The sequence below is a fragment of the Trichoderma citrinoviride genome, assembly GCF_003025115.1.
Source record: "Trichoderma citrinoviride strain TUCIM 6016 unplaced genomic scaffold BBK36scaffold_1, whole genome shotgun sequence".
NCBI classification, from domain to species: domain Eukaryota; kingdom Fungi; phylum Ascomycota; class Sordariomycetes; order Hypocreales; family Hypocreaceae; genus Trichoderma; species Trichoderma citrinoviride.
The window spans coordinates 749,436-772,483 of NW_020194709.1; the positions used below are offsets into that span (position 1 = coordinate 749,436).

The 23,048-nt window shown below is 55.4% G+C and overlaps 5 protein-coding genes across 5 annotated transcripts; 3 read left to right on the forward strand and 2 right to left on the reverse strand.

The window, feature by feature from the left end:
* Window positions 1-670: 670 nt before the first annotated feature.
* BBK36DRAFT_1133929 (MFS general substrate transporter) lies at window positions 671-2,411 on the reverse strand. The gene is made up of 5 exons (XM_024892136.1): window positions 2,357-2,411; window positions 2,170-2,289; window positions 2,119-2,120; window positions 1,874-2,086; window positions 671-1,761 (listed from the first exon to the last, which is right to left on the reverse strand). The coding sequence occupies exons 2-5, from the start codon at window positions 2,236-2,238 to the stop codon at window positions 681-683; spliced, it is 1,365 nt and encodes a 454-aa protein (XP_024753655.1). The 5' UTR covers window positions 2,239-2,289; window positions 2,357-2,411; the 3' UTR covers window positions 671-680.
* Window positions 2,412-7,289: 4,878 nt separating this feature from the next.
* On the forward strand, window positions 7,290-7,988 carry BBK36DRAFT_1107129 (hypothetical protein; the record flags this gene model as incomplete). Its single annotated transcript, XM_024889222.1, has 1 exon — window positions 7,290-7,988. The coding sequence occupies one exon, from the start codon at window positions 7,290-7,292 to the stop codon at window positions 7,986-7,988; it is 699 nt and encodes a 232-aa protein (XP_024753656.1).
* An 8,329-nt stretch (window positions 7,989-16,317) lies between these two features.
* On the forward strand, window positions 16,318-17,136 carry BBK36DRAFT_1137007 (hypothetical protein; the record flags this gene model as incomplete). The annotated part of the gene is made up of 1 exon (XM_024893127.1): window positions 16,318-17,136. One exon carries the CDS (start codon window positions 16,318-16,320, stop codon window positions 17,134-17,136), a length of 819 nt encoding a protein of 272 aa, XP_024753657.1.
* A 2,901-nt stretch (window positions 17,137-20,037) lies between these two features.
* On the forward strand, window positions 20,038-21,144 carry BBK36DRAFT_216 (hypothetical protein; the record flags this gene model as incomplete). The annotated part of the gene is made up of 1 exon (XM_024897920.1): window positions 20,038-21,144. One exon carries the CDS (start codon window positions 20,038-20,040, stop codon window positions 21,142-21,144), a length of 1,107 nt encoding a protein of 368 aa, XP_024753658.1.
* Window positions 21,145-21,714: 570 nt separating this feature from the next.
* BBK36DRAFT_1173933 (hypothetical protein) lies at window positions 21,715-22,777 on the reverse strand (the record flags this gene model as incomplete). Its single annotated transcript, XM_024895894.1, has 2 exons — window positions 21,715-22,601; window positions 22,666-22,777. 2 exons carry the CDS (start codon window positions 22,775-22,777, stop codon window positions 21,715-21,717), a joined length of 999 nt encoding a protein of 332 aa, XP_024753659.1.
* Between the last annotated feature and the right edge of the window lie 271 nt (window positions 22,778-23,048).

Sequence of the window (23,048 nt, forward strand, 5' to 3'; positions counted from 1 at the left end):
CCTATTCTCTCTGCGTAGGAGATAGCCAAGGATCCTGGTGCAAATCCGGGTGCGGACATGCGGTTGTTCGACTTCCCATCGACGCCTCCCCTTTTTTACCCCTTTACTCTCTGGTCTATACACCTTACTTTTTCTTTCTAAGCTCATGTGTCAATCTTGTGCCATCATTTCCTTGCCATTTCTCTTCTATTCTGGAACTACTACATTACATCTACGATATTATGCAAGCGATGAGTGCTGTCAGGCAATACTGCTTCTTCAGATATCTTGATGCCTCGGGCATCCATTACTGATCTTGCACGTCATGCCTACTTCTTTCCCTGATAATGCAGTGCGCGGTTGGTAGGTAGTAACTCGTTTGTGTCATCAGTTCTAGGACATCTAATGCACCTGCCTTACTAAGGTGAATGAGGAGAAAGACACATCCCTGAAGTACATCGACGTTATGATTCGTATCCCGTTAGTAGAGCCTCTTTCTCACACCTCTACCACCACAGATCACCTTCCAAACGCCGTGTTCCAATTGTATGTTGCTGTTACTGTACAATCCTGTCTGTTCTGTCTCGATATCTCTTTCACCGAGCTTCGCCATATGTGTTCCTTCCAGCCGTGCTACGCCTTTCTCCATCGCTAGATACCCAGGAGGTAGGTGAACGAAATGGCTTTCCCTTCGATTGCGTTTATTGGCCCTTCTTCTCAGTCGCCTTCACACGAGTCATCCCCTTGGGAGCCTTCAGCCCCAAAAATGCGACCGTGACGACGACAAGAGCGCCCATCGAACCCATGGTATACGCATATTCTCTTCCAGCCCACCAGTATACGCTCGTGAATAGAATCGGTCCCAGCCCACGACCCAGCTGGCCCCAGCTTCGCATAATGCCTAGCTTCCCTCCGTGTTCGTGCTCGTTGGCCTCGAAGCTGCTGAGAGCGTTGAGTCCTGTTACCACTGTGGCTGACGTGACGGCGAGGCAAGTCGCTGCGGTATAGAGGCCTCCGAGTGTGGAAAGGCGGCTGAGGAGGATAAAGGCTGTGAGGCAGGCGACTGTTCCGATCCGTACGGACATTAGGGGAGTCAGTCGTCTCGTGACGCCTCCTTGGAAGATGGAGGCTACTAGGCCGATATATCCAAGCAGCCTACCATTCTTTGCAGAGGTGAACTGGAACAGGTCATACGTCATGAAAGACAGCGACGTCTCCATTCCCGAGAAGAACAAGAGAAACACAAAGTGAGTTGCATAGAGCAGGAAGCGTGAGTTGGTCCGCTCGACCTGCTTTGCTGCTGTCTTCGTTCCACTCTTGTCGTTGGGAGTATTCCCTGTGGCTGTCTCCCTGCCAGTTAGTGATGGCAGTGTTTCCGGCAGACAGAAGTACAGGTATAGTGTTTCAACGCTGATCAGGAACAGGCTGAATCCTGCTGCCACAGCAAAGGGGTTGGCCCATGCCGTGGTAACCGTGCTCAACCATGCCCCTAGGCCGGGGCCGAAAGTGAAAGCCACAGAGAAGCAGGCGCCAATGATGGCCATGGTGGACCCTCGCGTCGTCTCGTCGGAGATATCGCTAGCCATGGCGGTAGCAATCTGGACATTGCCTTCGGAGAGGCCACCCACGACGCGGCTAGCCACGAAGGTGCGGAAGTCGACTGCCACAACCCAGAGGAGCACAGACAGCATGTTCCCGCACATGGAGGCCAGCAGCGCATGGCGACGGCCGTAGCGGTCAGAAAAGTGGCCGATCATGGGAGACGCGATGGCTTGCAGGAGGCTGTGGCCGCATCTTGTCAGTCAAACTGCAGCCCAACCCCCCTTTCCATCAAATCAGATCCAACAGACAAAGCAGCCTTGATCTGTGATGATGACATATTAGGAATACTCACGAAAATAAGGAGCCCAGTGCTCCACCGAGAAGAACAATGTCATATCGCGAGTCGATTGGTCGCGAGAAAGACGACTTGTATGCATTCAAGCCTCCGAGGACCTGTTGAAGGAAAGTACTGGGTGCATCTTTGAGGATCAGGTCAGGGGCCTCGCGGTCCCGGTAGAACTCTAGCAGCTTTGGGAAGAGAGGCAGGATGAATGTGAAGGATATCTGGGTGCCTCCCGGATCAGCTGTCTACTCTGTAGGTATCGTCCATGCTCATGATGCCTCCTGCTGGTTGCTGCGGCTTACCAAATCCAGAAGAAGCGACACGATGACAACCCGAAGCACACGCTTCCGCGTCGCAGGGTCGACGGCCACCATAGCGCAGATGCGGCAAGGCCAGGAAACGGATTGTCTAATCTGTACGACGACAATAAACAGAAAAGAGGGGAAAGACAGACGGCAAGTTCCCGAATGATGAGAGCCCGCACAAGCAGGCTTTTGGGTGTCGAGAAGTGAAGCTCTCCGAGACAGGACCCACCCACAATGGAGAGGATCAAGGGGAATCAGAGGTGAATTAAAGGCAAAGAGCCTAGCGCAGTCTTGCTTCCGGCACTTCAGCAGTACTAGTGTTGCTAGTATTGCTCCGTGGGTTCCCGTGCTTGTACGGAGGAGGAAGAAGAGGCCAGAAGTTCGTCTGGCTTCCCCACACTGAATCCAACGCTGCTGGCGAGGCTGTACGGTCCGGGTGGAGAACCAGCAGAAGAGAGCTGACCAGAAGCTGCTGTGTGCTGACATCAAAGCTCACCTCTTGGTGCCCGTACCTTGCACTAACAGCAGATGCGGCGCCTTTGGTCGTGCCGTTTTGGCTATGAATTGCTCCGAACGGCGAGGCAACCCCCGTAAGGACGCCTGTCCATATTACAGTGCTGCAACATTTCCGCCTCCTGCTGACGGATGGTCTGGGGAGCGGATTCGCAGAGCTCTACCCACGACGGACTTGTGCGAAACATTTTGCGGTTTTTTACTTTCGCTCCTTTGGGCGATTTGACATGATATGCGGCTCTTCTCATTGATGAGCGAGGGTAGCACCCAGCCACTAACTGTTGTTTTGCCTTCTAGACGCGCATCATACATACTTTCGTTCCCAAGTGTCACGGCTGCCTTGGACGCTCTGGACGAGACTCTCCGAACCTGCAGGCTACCTACTCACTGAGTACGTGTACACGCGAACACTCGAGCCGGAACCATGCATCGCAGTGTTACCTTATCCCGGCCTCGCCTGCACTCAGCCCTTTGCTGTGGCTCTCTACATTGCCAATCAGCCCCAGGCAGCGACATCACGGTGTGTTCATATGCTGAATAAGGCTTTCTTGTGCTACCAAGTTTCCATCCTCGCGCGGGTAGATGCCTCTTGCAATCTCGGCCTGCAAGATCACGTTTCGAGCGGCAGCCGCAGCGACTCGGTCATCCGCGGATAAGAGCACAAGGCGGCACGCAAAGCTGCAGCTATGCAATATTCTCATGCATCCTGCAAACTTGATCACACAGAATGGAGCCTTTGTACTACCTCGTGCCGCTGGCCGGATGCCGTCGGTATTGGCTAGTCGCTACAGGTCGCTGCTTTGATTCACGCTGATCTCCGACAATGGGAAGAAAGGCATCATGACTTCGAGGACCCGAACATTTATCCCCACTGGATTTGGCAAAGGACAGTCTTTGCTCTTCTTCCACGTCTCAGGATTTCATACCTGGATCCAAACGCCGGCCAAAAAAGCTCGATCAAGGGAGGTATTTCCCTGGCTCCGTCAGCTGGCAAAGAGACATCCAGGGAAGTGTTTGTCCAGATGATGCAGGCGACGGCAGAGATGCGATACTGATGGGATTTGCAAACAAGGGTACTTTGCATATGCGCAGCTTGCCACCTCGGCGACTTTGGCAGGATAGTAGCGTCTATCTGCGGTCCCGTTTTCGTACGGATGCCTGCATTCTTTTACGCCCTGCGCTGGTGATCCACGCTCCCGACGGATAGCACCCATGTCATGATTGCCTTTGATAGAGTCGGACATGCGCCTTTTCAGCTTGACATGGACTGGACACGCGCATGAGAATCAAAGCATAGGCTTTGCGGTGTCTCATGCGTCCTGCAGAAGCACCCATGTCTCCAGACGCCTGGTGGAACTCGAGTACTACTACTAGGGTAGCGAGAGCCGAGTGACAATGGAGAAGCCTTCAATACTGGGCTATGCTGTCTTACGGCACGAGCTCAGGCAAGTCAGGTTACCGACTACGTAGAGGATGTTCCATGTTATGAAATACTTGTCGAGCTACTGGCCTTGCCGGATCACCCCTGGAGCTGCAAACCAGGGCCAGTATTTGTCCTACAACTACAGGGCCTCTGCTATCCGGGGGCTCCTCTAGGCTCACCGTTATCACTTGGACCGCCTGAGTGTGTAACCCACGCTGCCTTTGACTTGCAAATATTCGCATGGCTTCATCTCAGGGGCGGTTGGATCTTCACATGCCCGCACGCACTTGTCCAACACACAGTAGAGTGACTGCCGGCACCGGACCATCGCTCCTACGAAGTAGACAATACAGCATTTCCTGTACCGAGGCCGTCGTGATACGGTCAGGTAGTGTCAATTTCTGCTCTCTTGAAGTCTTCCTTTCGTTGATACTGAACGGCACGGCAGCTTTGGAAATCCGCCCAAAGGGTCCACTCAGAGGTTGTTTGATTGGCACGTATAAGTACTTGGGAGAGGCCTGTCAAGGAGAAGATGGGCTCTTGGTGGCTTCAGCCTTCGAGGCGAGATCCGCTGCCACCTTGTATCAGTCCTGGTCGTCTTCTAACCGCCGACACTGTAATAGATGCCGGTGATCAGGACGTGCGACATCCAGCCAGATCGAGAGGCCAGCGCCCGGGGAGGGGGGGAGGAGGGGGGAACCTACTTTGTACGCGATGTGAATGTTTGCTTGCCTTGCCCCTGGTTGAGGGTGACTGGAAGGATTTTTGGCGCACCCTTCGGCACCTAGCTGTTGAACTAGATCTCGGAGCAGGACTCACAACCCTTTCACGCGGTCTGCCGCAGCTGCCACCTCTGATCCTTCGAATGGTAAGCCCCCCTCCCCCTCCCCGTCCGTCAAAGAGCTGAGTGGAAGGCCAAGCTGCTTGCGGCTCACCGAGTATGCGCGATGCAAGACGATGATTGGAGAATGTGGTGCTTGCATTGAATGACTGGCATCTCGCAGGTCTCACTCAGAAGCTCATTGGATACATACGGCATTAACCGTTGCGAGCCATGCAAGCGAGACAGAGACGAAGGCGGGTCGAGAAGATGGGTGGCGTCCATTCGCCCATGGACCAGAGTAAAGGCAGACATGGGCCAAGTCGGCCTCATTCCATTGTTGAGCCCTGCTGCGGTCAGTTGTGAGGAAACCCGCCACTGGCAGTTGAACAAACCCAGCACACCGGTGCGGGTCCGGCTCTCCAAACGGCCCCGCCCCGTTATTCCTCGCCTGCAACGGAGCCAGTGGACGGACGCTGGTCAATCAGTCATCTTCTCCCCTGGCTTCAAAGGCAGCTGCATTCCGCCCAGGATCCGAAGCCCATATGCCTGGGAATTGATGTAGAAGGTTAACTTCAAGAGAAGCCTTGGAGGAAAATGGGAACTCGATAACCTCTCAAAGTGCCCAGCTCACCACCCGAAGGTGCCATCCTGCAGGTCAACCGAAAGAGTGGTTCACGGGGGCAACAGGCAGCTTTGAGAGACCCCCACAGCTCAGTAGGGACAATTGGTCCATCCAGCTCCAACCTAGGCCTAGAACCAAGAAGCAATGCCTGGTCAATATCTCCCCGCTCGAGTGGCTTGCCAATAGTCGTCGCTTAATCGTTTGTTCGTGTGGCTGATCCGCATGCCCTGCCCCCCTCCCCCTCCCCCCTTCCCCCAAATGTCATCAAAGCCATGATACATGGACGCTTTGCCCAGATGCTTGGGCTATTCTCCTCTTCTCCTCATTCAGCGTCCTCATAATGTCGCTAGAAATGCACCTCTGGCCGAGCTCCTTTCCTGCAGGTCTGCTAGCTAAGCCGATGATCAATGTTCCCGTCGCCGGCTTGCCCAGGAGTATTTGTGTTTACCTGCCTCGGCTCTGCATTCCAGGCGGCTCTAAGAAAACAGTTTGAAGAGTCTCAGGCGCGAGCCAGTCAGATGCTCTGGGCTCGGATGAGCCCGATGTCTCCTGGTAAGCCTCACAGGTCAGACAAGAGAAATATGTCCCTGAGCCCCGTCATGCACACGAATTCCCCCATCACACCGTGACGGCAGGTTTGGTGGTGTGAACATAGACACATATAGAAGGTTTTGCCGATCGAAACAGGCTTGGTATATCTGCCCGAGCCGTCTAAGAGGTACTTGACGACTCCCACATACCCAGGCCCTGTGAGCGCTTAGACTCGGATTCTCAGAGGCTGTCAAGTGCTGCTTGTACACACACTAGAGAGAAATTGCGGCACAAGGAAGTGTGTTTTCAAGTCTTCGAGGAATAGCAGGTCGAACTTGGATTTCTCTATAGGCCGATGCCGTGTCGATTGCTCCGCCGAGTCCGGTGGACTGGTTGACTCTCGGGCCAGCACGTCATGCCAATCTCCGTCAACTGTCCCCAGGGTTGATTGTTGAGATGTTGCGGTACTTCGTATGCCTGGTCCAGATACACAGGTGATGGCGGAACGGGCCACTGAGGCACTGTCCACCTTTGTCAAATTTAACCGATGAGTCTGCAGCACGTCTCTTTAGCTCAGATATATCGGGACGTACGACCTACGATGGCTTCTCTGTTCTGCTCAATGATAATCTACAATCCCACGGTGTAAGCAGACAATCGAGAGACTCGTCTGCTTTGTACGGAACGGATGGTTCTGAGCATGAGCCAGGTCTTCTGTATGAACGGTTACACGTAGGCCGCATGACGGGCCACTCTAGGCCGTCAATCCATGCTCCGTGATGACTTTAGACTAGGGAAGCATGTTGGTAACACAAACATCAAAGTCGTATGAGCACTTGGGCGCACAGCATACATGAGGATCCGACGAGACGAATGCCGTCCACCAGGGTGGAACCCATGTTCGTGGTGAGCGGCAAGGTACTCTTGACGGAGATGCGCTCCGATATGCACGCGTTGGCCATCGACTGGCAAGTGTTGCGGAAGCCAGAGACGAGGAACGGCAGAGGCAGGAGCAGCTCCCGAAGCCATTGATACCATGGGCGAGTTCTCGACAGGCATTCGAATATAAATATTCATCCGTACTCTCCTCCAGATCGCCCTCGCTCCGGCGTCAGCATACACAGCATAATCTTTTCCGGGCTTTTGCTTCCAACGCTCTTTATTCGATTCTCTTCATTCATCCCTCTTCGACTGCTTCAAAGGTCAACATGAGCAACAACACGCACGGCTCTTCCTCTGTTTTGGGCAAGCCCATCATATTTGTCCTCACCCTAGGCGACGAGCATGCCCAGATCACTTTCCAGGACTCCCACGCCAGATTCCTGAACGAGCTCTTCGAGAGAGCGACTGTCTGGCACGCAAGGACAGCCGAGAAGGCATTTTCTCTCTTTACACAATGCGCAGAGCCGCACGCCGTGTTTGTGGCCGATGGAGGGATCGCTCGTCCAAAGTGCGAGGTCACCTCGCAGAGGCTCGTGCAATATGCCTCACGCGGCGGTATTGTTGTCTTTGGCGGCTCGTTTGCTGCCTCGGGCCCGCAAAGTTTGGACAAGATCATGAGGCAAACCTGGGATTTGCCGTGGGAAATCAGTTCCGTCCACCGCACCACGGTGTCCCTGAACTCCGACGCAGTCAGCGCGACGCTCAGAGAAAAACTCTCGGCTTCGTATACACAGAGGGCTGTCTTCATTCGCGGGATGGAGCCGTGCGAGGCGTGGTACTTCCCGACGGAACCCCCGGTCATGGATGGCTGGGTGCCTGTCATTAGGCCAGCGGTTGACTCCAATGATTCGCCCATGGTTTTCGCTCAATACGGGGCTGGACACATTGGATTCGTTGGAGATGTAAAACCTGAAGATGGCACAATCGTCGCAATGCTTGCGATGCTCGGTTTGTTGGCTGACTAAAGGACTTGAGACTCCATTGGCATGATGCGTCTTCGCAAGTAATCTTCGCAAGTAATAGGAAGAAGGAGAGGAAAGGAAATTGCACAAGCGAAAATCCGCTTCTGAAAAGGACACAAGAACATAAGTCTGGGAGTATGTACTTTGGCAGTAATGTTATGTATGTAGTTGTTGGCGATGTTTTCTGCTTTCCTGCCTGGACCAGTAAAGAGAAATCAGCGAGAGTCCGTCAGTCGTTATTTATAGATGGTGTTTTCGTGACCTTATTCCGCCAATTTTCATGGCGACGGTATTCGCAAGTTGAAGATGGCGAGGGACTCAGCGTCATGGTGTTTGTATGTGGCCGCAGCACATGATGTTGCTCTTCTCACCTGGTCGAACATCGTAGTCCAGGTCGGGTCATTTCCGCTTGTCCTCTGCTTGACCCAATGTTTGCCTGCTTGTACATACTGCGTGTTTGACTACTGGTTCAGAACGGCCCGAGGCATGGACATGCCACCAGGGCTGACGATTGGTGTGATGGACAGTACCTCATGCCACAGGATGTGTGACGTTTCTATTCGTCGATGCAGCGGAGCACCACCATCAGGTCGGTAGCGCATGTCCAAAGCGGCTATTCAACACCCACATTTGGAATGAGCTGCATCAGGATACGGGGCTGGCGGCCGTCCCGGCATGAGGGAGGATGGGCGAACTGCAAAAGAGCAAGGATAAGTAGAGAGGCCGGGAAGCAGAAGCAGAGGTTTCGTTGGACGTGCAAGCACATAGACATACTCTGGGGCTCACCACTGAGCAGTTGTCCAATGCCCCTCACATGATCCCAAGCCTCGCAAGCATCATGTATGTATCCATCAAACTACCTCTAACACGCCATGGGCGCATCAACCTCGTGCCCTGATGTTTGGGATCTTTGGGCGGGAACCCTCTGTTTTCCTGCAGCAAAAGCAACCAAGTTCTCGGGCAAATCAGGCCATGGCGCGAGCTCCGGCCTCGGCTGAAGATGGACCAGGAGGCGTGGCCACGCGCGAAGTGACGTGGGAGGCATTTTGGACCGCAATGCAGGTACCGGGGATGGTCTGCAGAAATTGACACAGGGATCAAGCCTCGAGCCGTCGATCATCACATCACCCGAGAGAGGGATAAACCGTCTTCTGCATCGTTTTGCGGGTTGGCGAATCGGCGACATCTCGAAACCGAGTAAGAGCAGAAAGATATCCGAGAGGCAAGAAGAGCTAGAGAGGGATGACGACACGGAGACTTTTGCCCTTTGTTCTTGCCTGTGGAAGAAGCGAGGGGAGGGGCCGTAAGCGAGAGACGTCGAGCAAAGAGGAAAGCGCGAAAGAGAGGCGATCCGGATCCGACGTCTCTTGGCAGCTCGACGGCATGCATGGGAAAGAACAGCTGCACCTCACTGCATGAAGATGCACTTTCTGCCCTCTTGCAACCCCGCCCCCACCACCTTCGTATGACGACTTCCAATGGATTTCCAATGGATACTACCGATATGGCCAGAAACCCCACCATCATATGCCATCTGCTCACGACCAACAAGAGCTTGTGCCGCCCAGGATCAGCCTCACGGAACAGGAAAAGCCATCTCGGTATTGCCCCAGGTCATGCCGGGTTTTGCGAGCCATCACAATCGCAGCCCAAGAGAGAAGGGTCGCGCGACACAAGGGAGGGGGGAGAGGAAAGGAACGTCTTCGTGGTATAAAAGGACGCACCATCCGCCTTCATGGCCGAAACGGAACTCGAAATCCCTGGCCTACCGTACGGCCAACGGACCTTCGTCTCCTCTTCTCACCCTTCGGTTTTGCTCGCCTTGTCTCTTCCTTGCCTTCTATGTCTCGGTTTTCAACGGTGCGGAAGACGGTCAGGATAGGCTAAGGCAAGCTTCGTGGCCAAGGCAGCTGCCGCTGCTACCTTACCTTGCCTCGTACACACGCAAACCGACATGCAGGGGAGCAGACACGCAGACAGCTGGACACGCAGATGATGGGACGCACAGGTGGGCGCACAGGTGGACGCACAGATGGACGCATGGATTCGACACATGGCTGGGCACAGGGCTGGACACTGGCGGGCCACCGGCGCTGCCACACCCAAACCCAATCTCGTCTCGGCTTCTAGTGCGTGTGTCAAAGATCCCAAGGCGCACCGTCCCGCATCCCGCTCTTATAGCATTGGCGCAGCAAGTCCACCAACATCCACAACATCCACATGCCTATGCCCGAGATGCAGTAGTCGGCCGGGGCTGCGAGATCAGCGAATCGAGCCAGCCAGGCGGGCGGCAGATCCAGAAGCGATGCACAACAGGATGGCCTGCGCTTGCAGCCCCCCAGTATCCCCAGTCTCTCCCCATGTAGCACCCCATACCCCCGTCCCATATCATGGGAACGTATCCATGGGCAGCAATCACCGCAATTCCAAGACCCCAACCGTCACACGCCGGTGCCATACTAGGGAGCCTTGGGAGCCCCGGACGCCGTGCCGGCCATATCTGGTCCCACTTCGCCGGCTACCATGCTCCCCACTCACGGCGCTGACAACGTTCTCCGTTCCACTAGTCTCTCGCCCAAAGAACCGACATTCGCTCTTCCTACCTCCCTCTATGCCCTGAGACTCTGCCGCTCAAGGAGCCAGACGACCAGACGTCGGGACAATAGTGGAGGCTTTCTGCAGTAGCCATGCTGCCATCAGACTCGTTGGTGTACGGACAAGGCGGCCGAGAGGCGGGTGGGATCAGGTTTTTTTTGGACAGGTATGATCCGACGCGCTGTCTTCTGCTCTCCTTCACATTCTGACTTGAGAATATTCGACAAAATAGACATTAAATTTCGTTCGGCGGCAGCAGCGCCTGATATATATATATATATATGACAAAGGAAACATTACCCAGCTCATGGGGGCTCATGTGGATGATTATATCTCTATGTCGCGGCATTGCCTTTTCGTCCGTGGGCTTCATGACGGATAGCTCCTGACCCATATTTTCCCATTCTATTTTCCCTCTCTTGCTCCCAAAACCGATCCGTTATCCGAAACCCAAAGTATATGAACAGTCGAAAAGACGATTGCCGCCATTACCAAGAAACGCCGAGTCGTCCGAAATCCGATCGTCATCGAGAGATTGGTCCAATCGACGTATTACTATTATTAAGAGACCGCTGCAGAGGTCGTGTCAGCAACGCCCGGGTGTATGTGACGCGAGCAAATCGAGAACAAGGGGGGTGGCAATTACCTGACTGGCACAGCGTGTCACACAGGGAAAGAAGAAATAAATAGGGAAAGCAGTCGAAAGAAAAGGAGGCCAACCCAATAACAAATGAACGCATTATTTGGGCTTTGGTGGCTGAGGAGAGTTGGGCTTGATGATGCCAGTGGTGTCGTACGGTCCGCGCATTTTGATCTTGGGGAGAGAAAGAAGAAAGCTGGAGGAGTTCAAAAAGAAGGAATAGTTGTTGTCGTGGTGCGGCGAGACAGGACTGCACAAGAGGCGTCCGGAAGCTTGAAAAACGGAAGGAGAGGTCGAGTTCAGAACGATTGCTCGACAAGCACCGTTTTCTTTTTCTTTTTTCTTTTCTCTTTTTCTTGTTGGATGAAAGAACGAAGAGCGGACGGAATTGCGGGAACGGTCTGATGTTTTAAACTGTTCCCACACCGACCCGGTGAGAGCCCTTCTTTTGAGAGCTCGCCGCCTGTTCGCTGGGTTCTCGCGTGGCTTTCTTGCTGGTCGGGCTTATTTTTGCTATGATTGCGGCTCCCGATATTGCGGTCTACCCATGGCGGTCAGTCAAACCCCTGATGTACTTTGTTCGCCCCTGCAGGAATTTTTCATTTACCCTTGTGTGATCGACAGGGGTGGCTGTCTGTTTCCTCTTCTTTTTCTTTCTCTTTTGTTTCTTTTCTTTTCTTTTTTTTTTCAAGTGCTTGCCTTGTCTTGGCGAGAGGCGGACGACGGAGATGGGTGTGACAGTGGGAGGCCTTTCGCGGGCGCTAACACTCGGTACGCGGGACGGGAGAAGAGATAACAGATGAAGAGCTGATGGAGGATGGCGAGCCTTGTCGGAAAAGGGCAAGGTCTCAGTTTTCCGAATCCGGGACGACGTGACTACGAAGTACCAAGGAGATGAGTACGACGAGGAAGGCGTGGTTGTTTGGGTGTTGAGCGAACCTAAAGGTTTTAGGGTTGGCCCAACGCTCTCCAAACTTGGGCGACGCGGACTAGGCAGTGGGGGTGGGAAGTTTTGGGAATTAGGCGGAAGAAGGGGTCCTGTGCAGGTGCAAGGGTGAGGTGAGCTGGGGCAGGCATGGATGCAGGACAACCCATGGCCTTTCTAGAAGCGCTGCTGGACCTTTCGCGTTGGGTTGCGGGAGAAACACGTTGGGCCGGGACAGCAGGCAAAAAGACTGTGGAGCAGAGAGTCAATCGGCATGGCGTTTGTCGCAAACGGGCGGGCGGCGGCGTTGCTTGCAAACACATCACTGCCCGGCACGGCATTCCAGAAACGATGGACCGGCTTCCAAACGACATTCGCTGCTTCTCAAGGGGGTAACCGACACGTTCACAAGCGCATATCACACAGGCACACGCACACACAGGCACACACAGAAGCCCACTTACCAAGTACGATTACGGAGCACACCTGCAGTACTTACACATTGCACACCCTCGCCCATAGCGCGCATTGAATCCATGGCTAGCTTCCCTTGCCTCGTTTGAAACGAAAGCCGTCGAGTGACGAGACCAGTGAGAGGGAAAAGGCGAGTTTGATGACGTGCACGGCCCGGATCCCGAAGAGCCTCAACCCCTGTTGTCGTTGTCCGCTTCCCCGCCCCCTTTTCGGGAGTTAGCCGGATGAGAAAAAGGCAGCAAAAGGCGACGTTTCATCAACCTTGGAAAGCAATCGTTGTGCCAGCGGGCAATGACAGCGTGGGTGGGGAGATGGAGGGGACGGGCCCTCTCGAGTCCTGCTCAACAAGGCCGCTGTTTCTAGCTCAGGAACGGGGCCCTGAAGAATGGGTGCCTCCAAGAACGGCGTTCCGGGGCTTGTTCGATGCGAGCTTCCACGGTCCCAACGGAGCACCACTCCTTGTACAGCACAGTTGTCTGTACAGTCGACTTTTGCCCTATACTCCGCACTCACTCCGTACTCTATACAAGTACTCCATGCTGTGGTAAGCAGGCCATGTCTGCATCACTACGTATTTCGTACTACTACCAGGCAGTACTTCGTACAGGACGCCCCCCCATCCATCCCCCCTCCCCTGTCTGGCAACCAAGAAGCACTGCTGCTGCTGTTGCTGCTATTGTGGGCCGGCCATGACTTTCAGGGAAAGGCACTAACGGTTACCGTATTGGCGCGAATATCCGGGAGAACGAGGAAAATTCCCCGAGCCTCGAGTCTCTCTACTTGGGACGGTGGCTGCAGCTTTCACATCCATTCCTCTCCTTCTCCAACCCCTTCACGCTGCCATCTTCTCGCCTTGCGATGAGAGAACGGAAGACCTACAACTTCGGTGAGTGAGAATCTACACACAGGGAGATGTCATGGGGGTTAGGGGGTGGTGCGAGGGGAGCCGCTGATAAGCTAACACTAGTACTCCGTAGTTGGAGAAGGCATCTCGCAGGCCCATCGCCTGGTGGCAAGATGAGCGGGCCTTGATGGAGAGAGAGCGCCTTGCTTACACGTCGAACAACGCACTCCTCCTAACAAGTGGTTCGTCGTGGATGGAGCAAGGAAACGAGACGACGACATCCAAGCGATTCCCCGGAGCCCACTCCTGGATGAGCGTACAGCGTTCTGGTTCGACACACTCAGCTAGATCTTGGCAGAGCTACAGGAACAGCACAACACAGCATGGCATGGCAGATGCAAGCTGTAGAGGTATCCATGCCCGGATGGCTCCCTTGCCTGACGTCGAACGGGGCCGGGGGACGACTCAGCTGCTGGCACGTTTACTCCAATGGGCACAAGCGTCCTCTCTTGGGTCTCTGTTGGCCCTCTTTGAGAGATGGCGCGCCAGAGGGAGGATCACGAGGGAGCTTACGGAGTCCTCGTACATACACGTAGTATGTACATGTAAGAAAGCCACATGGAGCGCCGTCGTCCCGCTCCATGGCAGTGGTGGGGCCGGTCCGATCCTCCCATAGCTCCGGCACGATGGGGTCCGTGATAGGTTTGGACCAGAGTCTCAGCCGCTCGGGCAGATGTTGCTTCTGCGACCTACCGTTGGGTTCTACCGTTTACGACCCATGATGGAGTTGTGAGAGAAACTCGGCAAGCTTTGTTTGGTCTGGCCACATGAGACAACTCATCAGGGACTGCATGATTGCTTCTATCTCACCGCAAGGCGGACGAAACCATTGGTGTGCCTCGACCTCCTGGCGTGAGCGAGGGTCGTGTTGTTGCTGTTGTCGTGGCGTTGCATCTATCCATGTCTTTTTCTGGAGAGCGATCCTTCCATGTGATGGACGTCTTTAACCGTTCAAGCAGGCAGGACTGGCTCAGACTGGACCGGAGAGGACGAGACGGGGCGTCTGCGCCGGCATGACAGGTGAAAGGTGATGGTGGTGGTGGTGGTGGTGGTGTTGTTGTAGTGAGGGTGGACGACGATGACAACGACACCCACGACGACGACGACGGGATTGGAGAGTTGGTTGGAACACACACCCCGGACCAGGCACGCAGGCAGCAACCAGGGTCATGAAGGCAAACAAGCAGAAGGCAAGGCGACGAAGCAGGCAGCACAAGCAAGAGAAGCAAGCATTGACCCAACTTTGGCTTCGTCTCGTCTCTGACCGCCTTGAGATGGAAGGTTGACGCCATGCGCCATAAACAGCTCATGCATGGACGATTTGCTGCGGAGCCCATCCGTTGACCGCCACAAGGGCGTCCAGATGATTAATGGAAACGGTGAAATCCGGAGGGTAGGGAATACGTGGCATGATTCGAGTTCGAGATTTGCCTTCTTATTTGTTCGGAGGGGAGGCCGCGTGTGTGCGTGTGCGTTTGATATGCGCGCCTGCGTGCTGGTGTTGGCATCGGCATCATGTCGTGTCGTGTCGCAACGGCAAGGGAGAGAGACACGAGGGTCACGACGGACATCTACGCGACAGAGCCTCACTCGTCGTGCATACTGAGAGACAGCACACGAACAGAGGGTGCTGTTAAAGGGGTGGGAAGGGACCAAGATAACGACTACCTCCGTACCTGTTCTTCGAAAGAAGTGATGATATGACAGCACACGCATACAGCAAAGATTGTATGTATGTAAGGTAAGTATAGATTGTACGAAAGGTGCCTGCTGAAAGGTCGGCAAGGCTACGTCAAAGTGGCATCATTCCTCGGAAAGAATCTTCTTTCTCCCATTCGCTTTTTCTGCTGCTCCTCGATTCCAAGCTGAAGGGCATTCGAAGGCGAGCGAGGTGAGCGGAAAACGAACATGGCGAAAAGCAGAAACGTGAAATAGTGAAGCAAGAGGGGGATGGGTTGTGGGCGGAAAATCCGTCTCTTTGAGAGGCGGTGTCGACCTTGCACCCGGGGGCTTTATTTTTATTTTTTGCACTTCTCTATTTTTTCCCCTTAATTTGTGTCACCGACAACTCGAAAGCTGTTTAACCACCAAAGCAAGGGAGGGTGAGAGTGTGCAGGACGACCTGCTTCTTTTTTCCCGGCCTTTCCTGTTTACCGGGTTAGCATGAGGTACAGCCGGACTGTATACGCACTGTCTCGGCTGCTTGGAACGCGGATTGCATCACGGAACTCGCACCAAGCATCGTCAGAGTGGACGACTCTGCTTCAGCCTCTCGCCAGCGGCGAGTCAAGCCAGCACAGTGTCTCTGGGAGACGCACCACAAGACACACAGTAAGACACACCACTACCACCCTGTTGCATCGTACTAGTTCGGCCGAGAAACATTGGTACTATGTGACTAATGAAGCAGGGGGGAGCCATGGCTGAATCTCGAATGCTAGTTACGGAAGAATCCAACCTAGCTCAAAAAAACAGGCACAGCACGTCAGATACGACAACCTACCAGCGGCAGAACTCGCATCGATCGAGGTACGGCAGCATCTCCCCCCTGCTCCTGCTCCTGCGCATATCCGAAACATTCTCGGCCCTCCAGCTCGGGGACAGAGAGAGAAGAAGCGAGAGAAGGGGAGAGAGCCAGAGAGAGAGAGAGAGTGGAGGAACACAAGTAACTGTTAGGTACGCAGTGTTTGGAGCGTACGCAACGCCTGCTGCCTCCTGCTGGTCTCTACCTGCCGTGCCTCCCACTGCAGTATGTTCATTCGTAGGCTGATATTCTTCAAAGCAAGCAAAAAGCATGCATTTTCGCCCGGTCGAGCAGTCAATGGATGACGAGTATCTCGCTCGGGGCGGGGGCGGCAACTCTGGTCAGACAGCCGCGCCGGAGGATGGCTCTGGTTCCGGCGGGGTGTATTTTTCCCTCGATGATGTCTTCGAGCCTGAGCCTGAGGTAGGGCTGGGGTCTGGCGACGACGCTGCTGCGGTCGTTCCGTCTTTGGACGGGCCTGAAAACCCTCTTCACCCATCCGATATGCGGCGGCTAGAGACGGAGCACACCACTGCAGGATATCGGGAAGGTATCTCAGCGGCAAAAGAGCGGACCATCCAGGCTGGCTTCGACGAAGGCTTCAGCCTCGGCGCCGCGATAGGGCTGGCGGCAGGGCAGCTGCTCGGCATATTGGAAGGTATCCAGGACGCTCTCAAAAACACGCCCCCAGGCCCGGTTGGTGACGAGAACGAGGGAGCCAAGTCGGCATCCCAGCTGTTGGCAGAGGCACGAGAAGACCTGAGCGTGCCCAAGATCTTCAGCCCCGACTACTGGGCCCCTGACGGCAACTGGAGCTTCGACGTCAAGCCTGAAGCCAATGAAGATGACGAGGTGCTGTTTGCTGATGTGGCAAAGGCGCATCCCCTGATCAGAAAGTGGACCGACATCGTTGACGAGCGAGTCAAATTGTGGAAGATTGACCGGTCTGTGCTTGATGGCGAGGATGGCGAGGATGGAGATGGTCGAGTGGAAGCTGCAGCAGCGGACGACGCAACCACTAGTACCGCTGGCACCGCTGGCGCGATCACACTTCCGCCGCCTACATCAAGACAGCGTCTGGACTGGTGATCAGGATGGGACACGCACGCACGCGCGCGACGCGCATTATGCTTTGCCAGGCCAACCGCTCTGCTTTGTCCTGCCCTGCGTTTCGATGCCCTGCGTTTCGAAGCCCTGCTCTTTGCGATGGGGTCTGCGGCTTTGACTCTGCGTTGCCGCAGATCTCATAGAGCTACCCGACAATCCATGATGGAGCGAGATGGCATTCTTGCACCACGCTCCGTCTGGCTCTATGTGCAACGTTCTCTCTATCTCTGAACAGCGTGTTCAGCAAAGACTGAACAGCGGTTGGGTTTCTCAGACGAGCCGCACCGGCGGCACGTTGACAAGGGGGTAAAGAGGACAAGAGAATCAAGTCGAGAAGAGTTGTGCTGAGGGTGCCGTGCTGGATGATGACTGAAGCTTCATTCATGAAAAGCGGAGATGGAAACTTATACAAATGAGCATGAGAAGCACAAGTCGGAACACAGGTCGGACCATCCGATAGAGAGTGGTACTAGCATGTACTGACAAGCCCCCCCTGCTCGTTCTCTTGATTTGAGTTGAGATCGCAATTCCCCTGAACAGGGACACTTGTCATGTGCATTTCACGCTCCCTACCGAAATTTACAGCGAGATACTGCTCATGCAGCCAACATATAACACATGCGATACGGGCTGTTCCTACCGCCGAACAAGGTGAAGCGCGAGGCGATGGGATCAACGATCATTATACTGCAGTATTCTGGACGTGTTTGCATTAATGTGGCTAAGTGAAGTTGTCGAACGAATCCTGATGCGCACGTTGCATTGTCAAACCCCCAATTGCATGTACGAACAAGCTTCCTTGTGTTTCTGCAGGAGACCGGAGAGCAACAGCGACTGATGGGTGCCTCTGGTTGAGGCAGTCTCTGCTTATAATAGTGCCCATGTGTTCTTCAGTACTGCAGCTTCTTTCGTCCCTGGCAGCTCCGTCGCGTCTGGAGCAAACCGCGGTATCGGCTGGCTTTGTTCGAGAAGCTTGCCATGGACCCAATTTGGCCACCGGCAGTGGGGGTACTAGCAGTGTCCGGTTGAAGAGGTGTCTGTCTTATTTCCCCTCTCGCCCTTTCGCTTCTTTCCCCAGACTGTGCGATGCTATTTTCAGCATAGCCGGACAGGCGATGGCCGCCTTGCATTAGGACCCAGCTCGGCATTCATGTGCCATCATGCAATTACAAGCATCTAAGGCCGGTCGGGGAGCGGAAATGGAACAGCTTCTCGGCATAGGGGCCTGCCTATCCGCCATGACTGGTTCACCTCCAGTTGCTAGTTGTATGTCCAGATACTACGGGGAGGCAGTTAGGTAGTTGTCTGATTATGGGGCGGTGGCGGCAAGACGAAGAGAAAGACTCAAGATGGAACAGTGGCCGTGTACCGGCAAGGTCAGGTTGTGGATGTGCCATTGACGAAGCACAAAGTACGCCGCGGCGTTGGTGTCACGACCGCCACTGGACATCAGACGAGGCACTTCGTATCACAGCCGCGAATGCCGTGCCCTGTTGCCACTGCCGCCTCAAACAAGCTTATTGACGAGGTTGCGAGGATTCTTCAACGGCTGTGGCCAAAAGTCGAACAAGCCCACCCGCGTGCTACCTGGAAAGTTGGCGTGTGAAGATCGCCCACCGGCCTCCACAATTCATCAGACTCAAGGGGCTCCATCGACCGACGACCGGGGTTCCGGAGACAAGGGGGTTGTCTATGACTTGCGCTACACAAGTGTCCGTTCAACTTGCACATCCATCCATCCGCCAGTTCATTTGACGATATGTCCTACTTCATGCCAAAACCCACTGGGGACGAGATGTGCTTCGCAGTGCCAACCGTATGTATGCCTGCTCGATACAACTTCGTTGTCGTCCTCTTGGTAAATGACTCAATTGGCATCAACAGGAAGCGAGCAACTAACTGCCCCCACTCGTCTCTCCAGGAGAGGATAAGGCGTCCAAAAAGGGGGGAATCAAAGGCAAGGAAGCAGAGGCCCTGATATCGCTAAAGCGAGTGCTGGAGAGTGTGATGTGCGGTGCTTCTTCAAGCGAGGCTCTCTCCTGCCGCTAGCGCAGGAACAGAGTATCCATCCGATCTACCCCATGGCCGCCTCATGCAAGGGCACAAGGCTTGTTTCTCGCTCTGCCTCTTGGCCCATTGTCTCTCCCTCGAGCCTCGTGCTCCAAGACTTGGATGGGACCACGATGGGAGCATCTGATTGAATGGACTCTAGGAAAAGATAGAGAGAGGGGGGGAAAAGAGAGAAGAGGAAAGGTGAGAGACGAGCTAGTCTCACCTTGAGACTGCCAATGCCACGACAGAACTGCAACCTGGTGTTCCCACGACTTCGACCGTGCCGTGCTCCGCTCATGTACGGAGCCCTGCGTCAGGATCGACCACTTCTGATGCCGCTGTTATTACTGCATTCTGCTATCACCACCGGTAGTGTTATTACCACCGGCATGCATGCACTTGGTGCTCCGTACCTGATCTTCGCTTGCTACCGTTCTCGCCCCTTCGGTGTCACTACCGCTGTCTCTTGTGGCCAATTTCCTGTTGAGCCAGCCCCCTTCTTCAAGCCTGCCCGCAATAACGGGGTTGTCCATCGAGGACCCAGGGGAGGGGCCGGTCTGGGCCTTGTGGGAGAGCGAGGCGGAGGATGCGGAGGGGTGGATGAGGATGAGAGACGAAAGGACAGGCGCCTTTGACTCTGATGAAGCAGACGTTGGCGGTCTACTTAAGACCATCATCTCGCCTCCCTTGATGCCGAGCTTTTCTCTTGACTCTGCTCCCCTCAGCAAGCCTCATTTGCATCTTTCCACCCCTTCCGCTCCTTGTTCTTCGACGCACCCCTTTGGGCTCTTTTGACCCGTCCACTCACTCAAAACATTCATTTCCATCACCATGAAGTCTTTTCTTCTTGCTGCCACGGCCGCCACGGCTGTTTCCGCCACCAGTCTTCTTGAGCTGGGCCTCAACGTCGACCTGACCAAGACCATCGACCTTGGTGCCGACCTCAAGATCCACCTGCCCCAGGGCATCGACCTGCCGGCCGCCGCGGCGGAGAAGCCCACGGGCAACCCTCCTCCCGGCCACGTGAACGTCTGGCACCCGGCCCATCACGGCGTTGTGATTGACCAGTGCGACGACGAGGACAACGATGGCTGGCACTTTGTCCACCCTTGCGGCGACAGCTGCAAGCCGGAGCAGCCCTCGCAGGTCTGGACCACCAGCACGGTCAGCGTCACCTCGATGCACACCGTCATCAGCTGCGCTCCCACCGTGACCAACTGCCCGGCCAACGGCAAGCACACCACCACCGTCGTCATCCCCGAGACCACCACCATCTGCCCCGTGGAGGCTGCCAAGACCAAGACGGCCGACCAGACGCCGGCCCCGTCCTCTGCCGGCTCCCCCTCGCCTGCCTCGTCGCCTGCCAACGCCTCTCCTGTCCCGACCAACACCGGCGTCGTCACCCTGAGCACCCAGACTCTCCCGGCTACCGGTCCCGCTGGTGCCCCCTCCAGCGCCCCCTCCGGCGTTGCCTCTGGCGTTCCTTCGGGTGCTCCCTCGGGCTACCCGGTCCCTGGCAGCTCGGCTCCCGCCCTCACTGCTCCCCCCGCTGTCCCTAGCGGTCCCGCCTCGGCTCCTGCTGGCTCTTCCGTCCCGGCTTACCCCGTGCCCGGCAACAGCTCTGCCCCGGCCTACCCCACCTCCGCCTACTCTCCTCCCGCTCAGTCTTCGCCCGCCGGCTGCGTTGGCGACGAGTGCTCTCCCTCTGCTCCCTCTGCTCCCGCCTACAGCGCCCCTGCTGCTCCTCCTGCCCCGGCCAGCCCTGCTGGAGGCTGCAGCGGCGCTTACTGCCCTCCTCCTCCTGCCGGCACTGCTCCCAGCGCCGCTCCTCTCCCTACCGGCAACAGCACCGTTCCCCTGCCCAACGGCGCCGTCAGCCGCACCCAGGGCGCTGGCATGGCTCTCTTCGCCGGTGCCGTTGCCGCCCTGTTCCTGTAAACGGGAAGTGTGCAAGGAGTCAAGCCGGAGGATGGAAGCTGTATCAGCAGTGTATTTAGTGCTCCAGAGGGAGACAAAGTAAGAGGACTGCACATACCTTGATGAGTTTATGGGACGTCTGGTGGGGACAACACAGCCTACCGCCTTTTCCTTTTTGTTTATTGAGTACAGTTACTTACTTAATCTTCGAATCTTCCTCGCGAAGGGGCTACGCTGGCGTGCAAGGAGGCTGAGCATACGCTCGACGGGGTGATGGCCTATTCGTGGCTGTCGAGGTGTATGAGGTGGGAGTTTGATAATCTGTTGTGATTGGATTGAATTGATTGTTGTTTATAACTTTGATAATTGTGCCTTGTGTCATGCAGTAAACGTTGCATGGGAATTCGATATAATGTTCCCTCTCCCACTGAATATATATCTGTCGTGAAAATCGTGAACCGCAAAATGCTCCCTTGAGACTTTCCCTTGCCCAAAGAGTTGTTGTAACCTTGCTTTTGAATCTGAACGCCGTGCTTCCCATCTGAAACCCCTGAACGCCTCGCTTTTCTTGAAAGAATTGAATGATGGATGCTATTGTTCCCTTCCAGCCGCATATTCCTCCAACATCTTGGCCACGTCCTCGACGCGTCCTTGACTCTCTCCGAGCTGTCTTGTTGTCTCCCAGTCCCTCCCCTCCATCCCGAACACCATAAACTTGACCACCCTGCCGTCATCGTCCATGACCAGGCGGCCATTTCGCTCGTCGGCCCAGGTGAGCCGTATTTGCTTCGCCTCGGTATCCGCAATGCTCACGTCGACGATGGTATTTGGGGGCAATGAGCCGTCGGCTGCCATCAGGCTGTGGCTGCTGTGCGCTCCGAGGCTCCGCCGCAAATCTGCTGAAACCCCCAGCCTGTTGTGGTACCTCATGATTTCCCTCCTCAACGACTTGACGAATCGCTCAAGGTCTTGTTTGGGTGGCGATGATGATGATGCATCGCCCTCGTCCTCCAGCTGTTGCTTCGGCGCGGGCAAGTGTCTCGCCGCCAGACCCGGCAGCGGAATGGCCGGCGGAACAGTGTGTCGATGCACGCGCAGGAACTTGGGGTTGCCGGGATACGGCCGGTTGAGCATCACGTAGTAGGGCTGCAGGAACTGGCCGCGCGTCATGATCTCGAAGCGCAGGCCGAGCACGTGTCCGTCATCGACGGCGGCCGGGTCGGGATCGCGGACCTTGAAGGCGGTGACGGAGGCGGCGATGCGGTAGAGGCACTGCTGGTTGTAGGCCTCCTGCTGCCTGGAGCGGGCGAGGAGGCGCTGCTCGTCGCGCTCAACAGACCTCCGGGGCTTGCGGGGGCGCAGGGCGGCCGATTTGGCGGAGGGCTCAGGGTTTAGGGAGGAGAGGAGGGCTTCTTGGATGGAGGGCGAGGAGAGGATGGTGGAGCATTCGATTCTGAGGGTTTTGCGCAGATGAGCAACTGTATGGATGAGCAAATTGTTAGTCTGGGGGTGCGCGTGATGCGATGCGATGCGATGCGTAACTGATTTGACGCGATCGAGGTGAAGCGTTTGCGCAGAACTTGCCTTGTTGCTTGAGAGATGCGATTTCCTCGTCGAGAGGGTCGACTTGCAGCTCATCCGGAGTAGAGTCCATCTCTGATGTTTTGCAATGTCAGGGCTACATGAAGAAGCGCGTCGAGGTGCGGCGGGCCCGGCGCTGAAGTGTGTTCGTGTGTGAATCTAATGCAGCGTTGAATGTTGACTTGACGTTGTTGTTTTGTTTGGTCGCATGATGGCAACGACCGCACCAATGATGCAGCTCAGCAGAGACCCTCGCCGATAAGATAAGGCGGGCCTGTCATGCGATGAGCCGAGCCGAGAAAATTCCCAAAGGAGCAGTCGAGGCACCCGAATGAACTGCCCCT

Excerpts from the sequence above, each read along its gene's own strand:
- BBK36DRAFT_1133929 (XM_024892136.1), bottom strand. The coding sequence starts at position 2,238 with ATGGTGGCCGTCGACCCTGCGACGCGGAAGCGTGTGCTTCGGGTTGTC. Across the intron at positions 1,762-1,873 it reads GCACTGGGCTCCTTATTTTC|CCTCCTGCAAGCCATCGCGT; the intron begins GTGAGTATTCCT and ends ATGCGGCCACAG.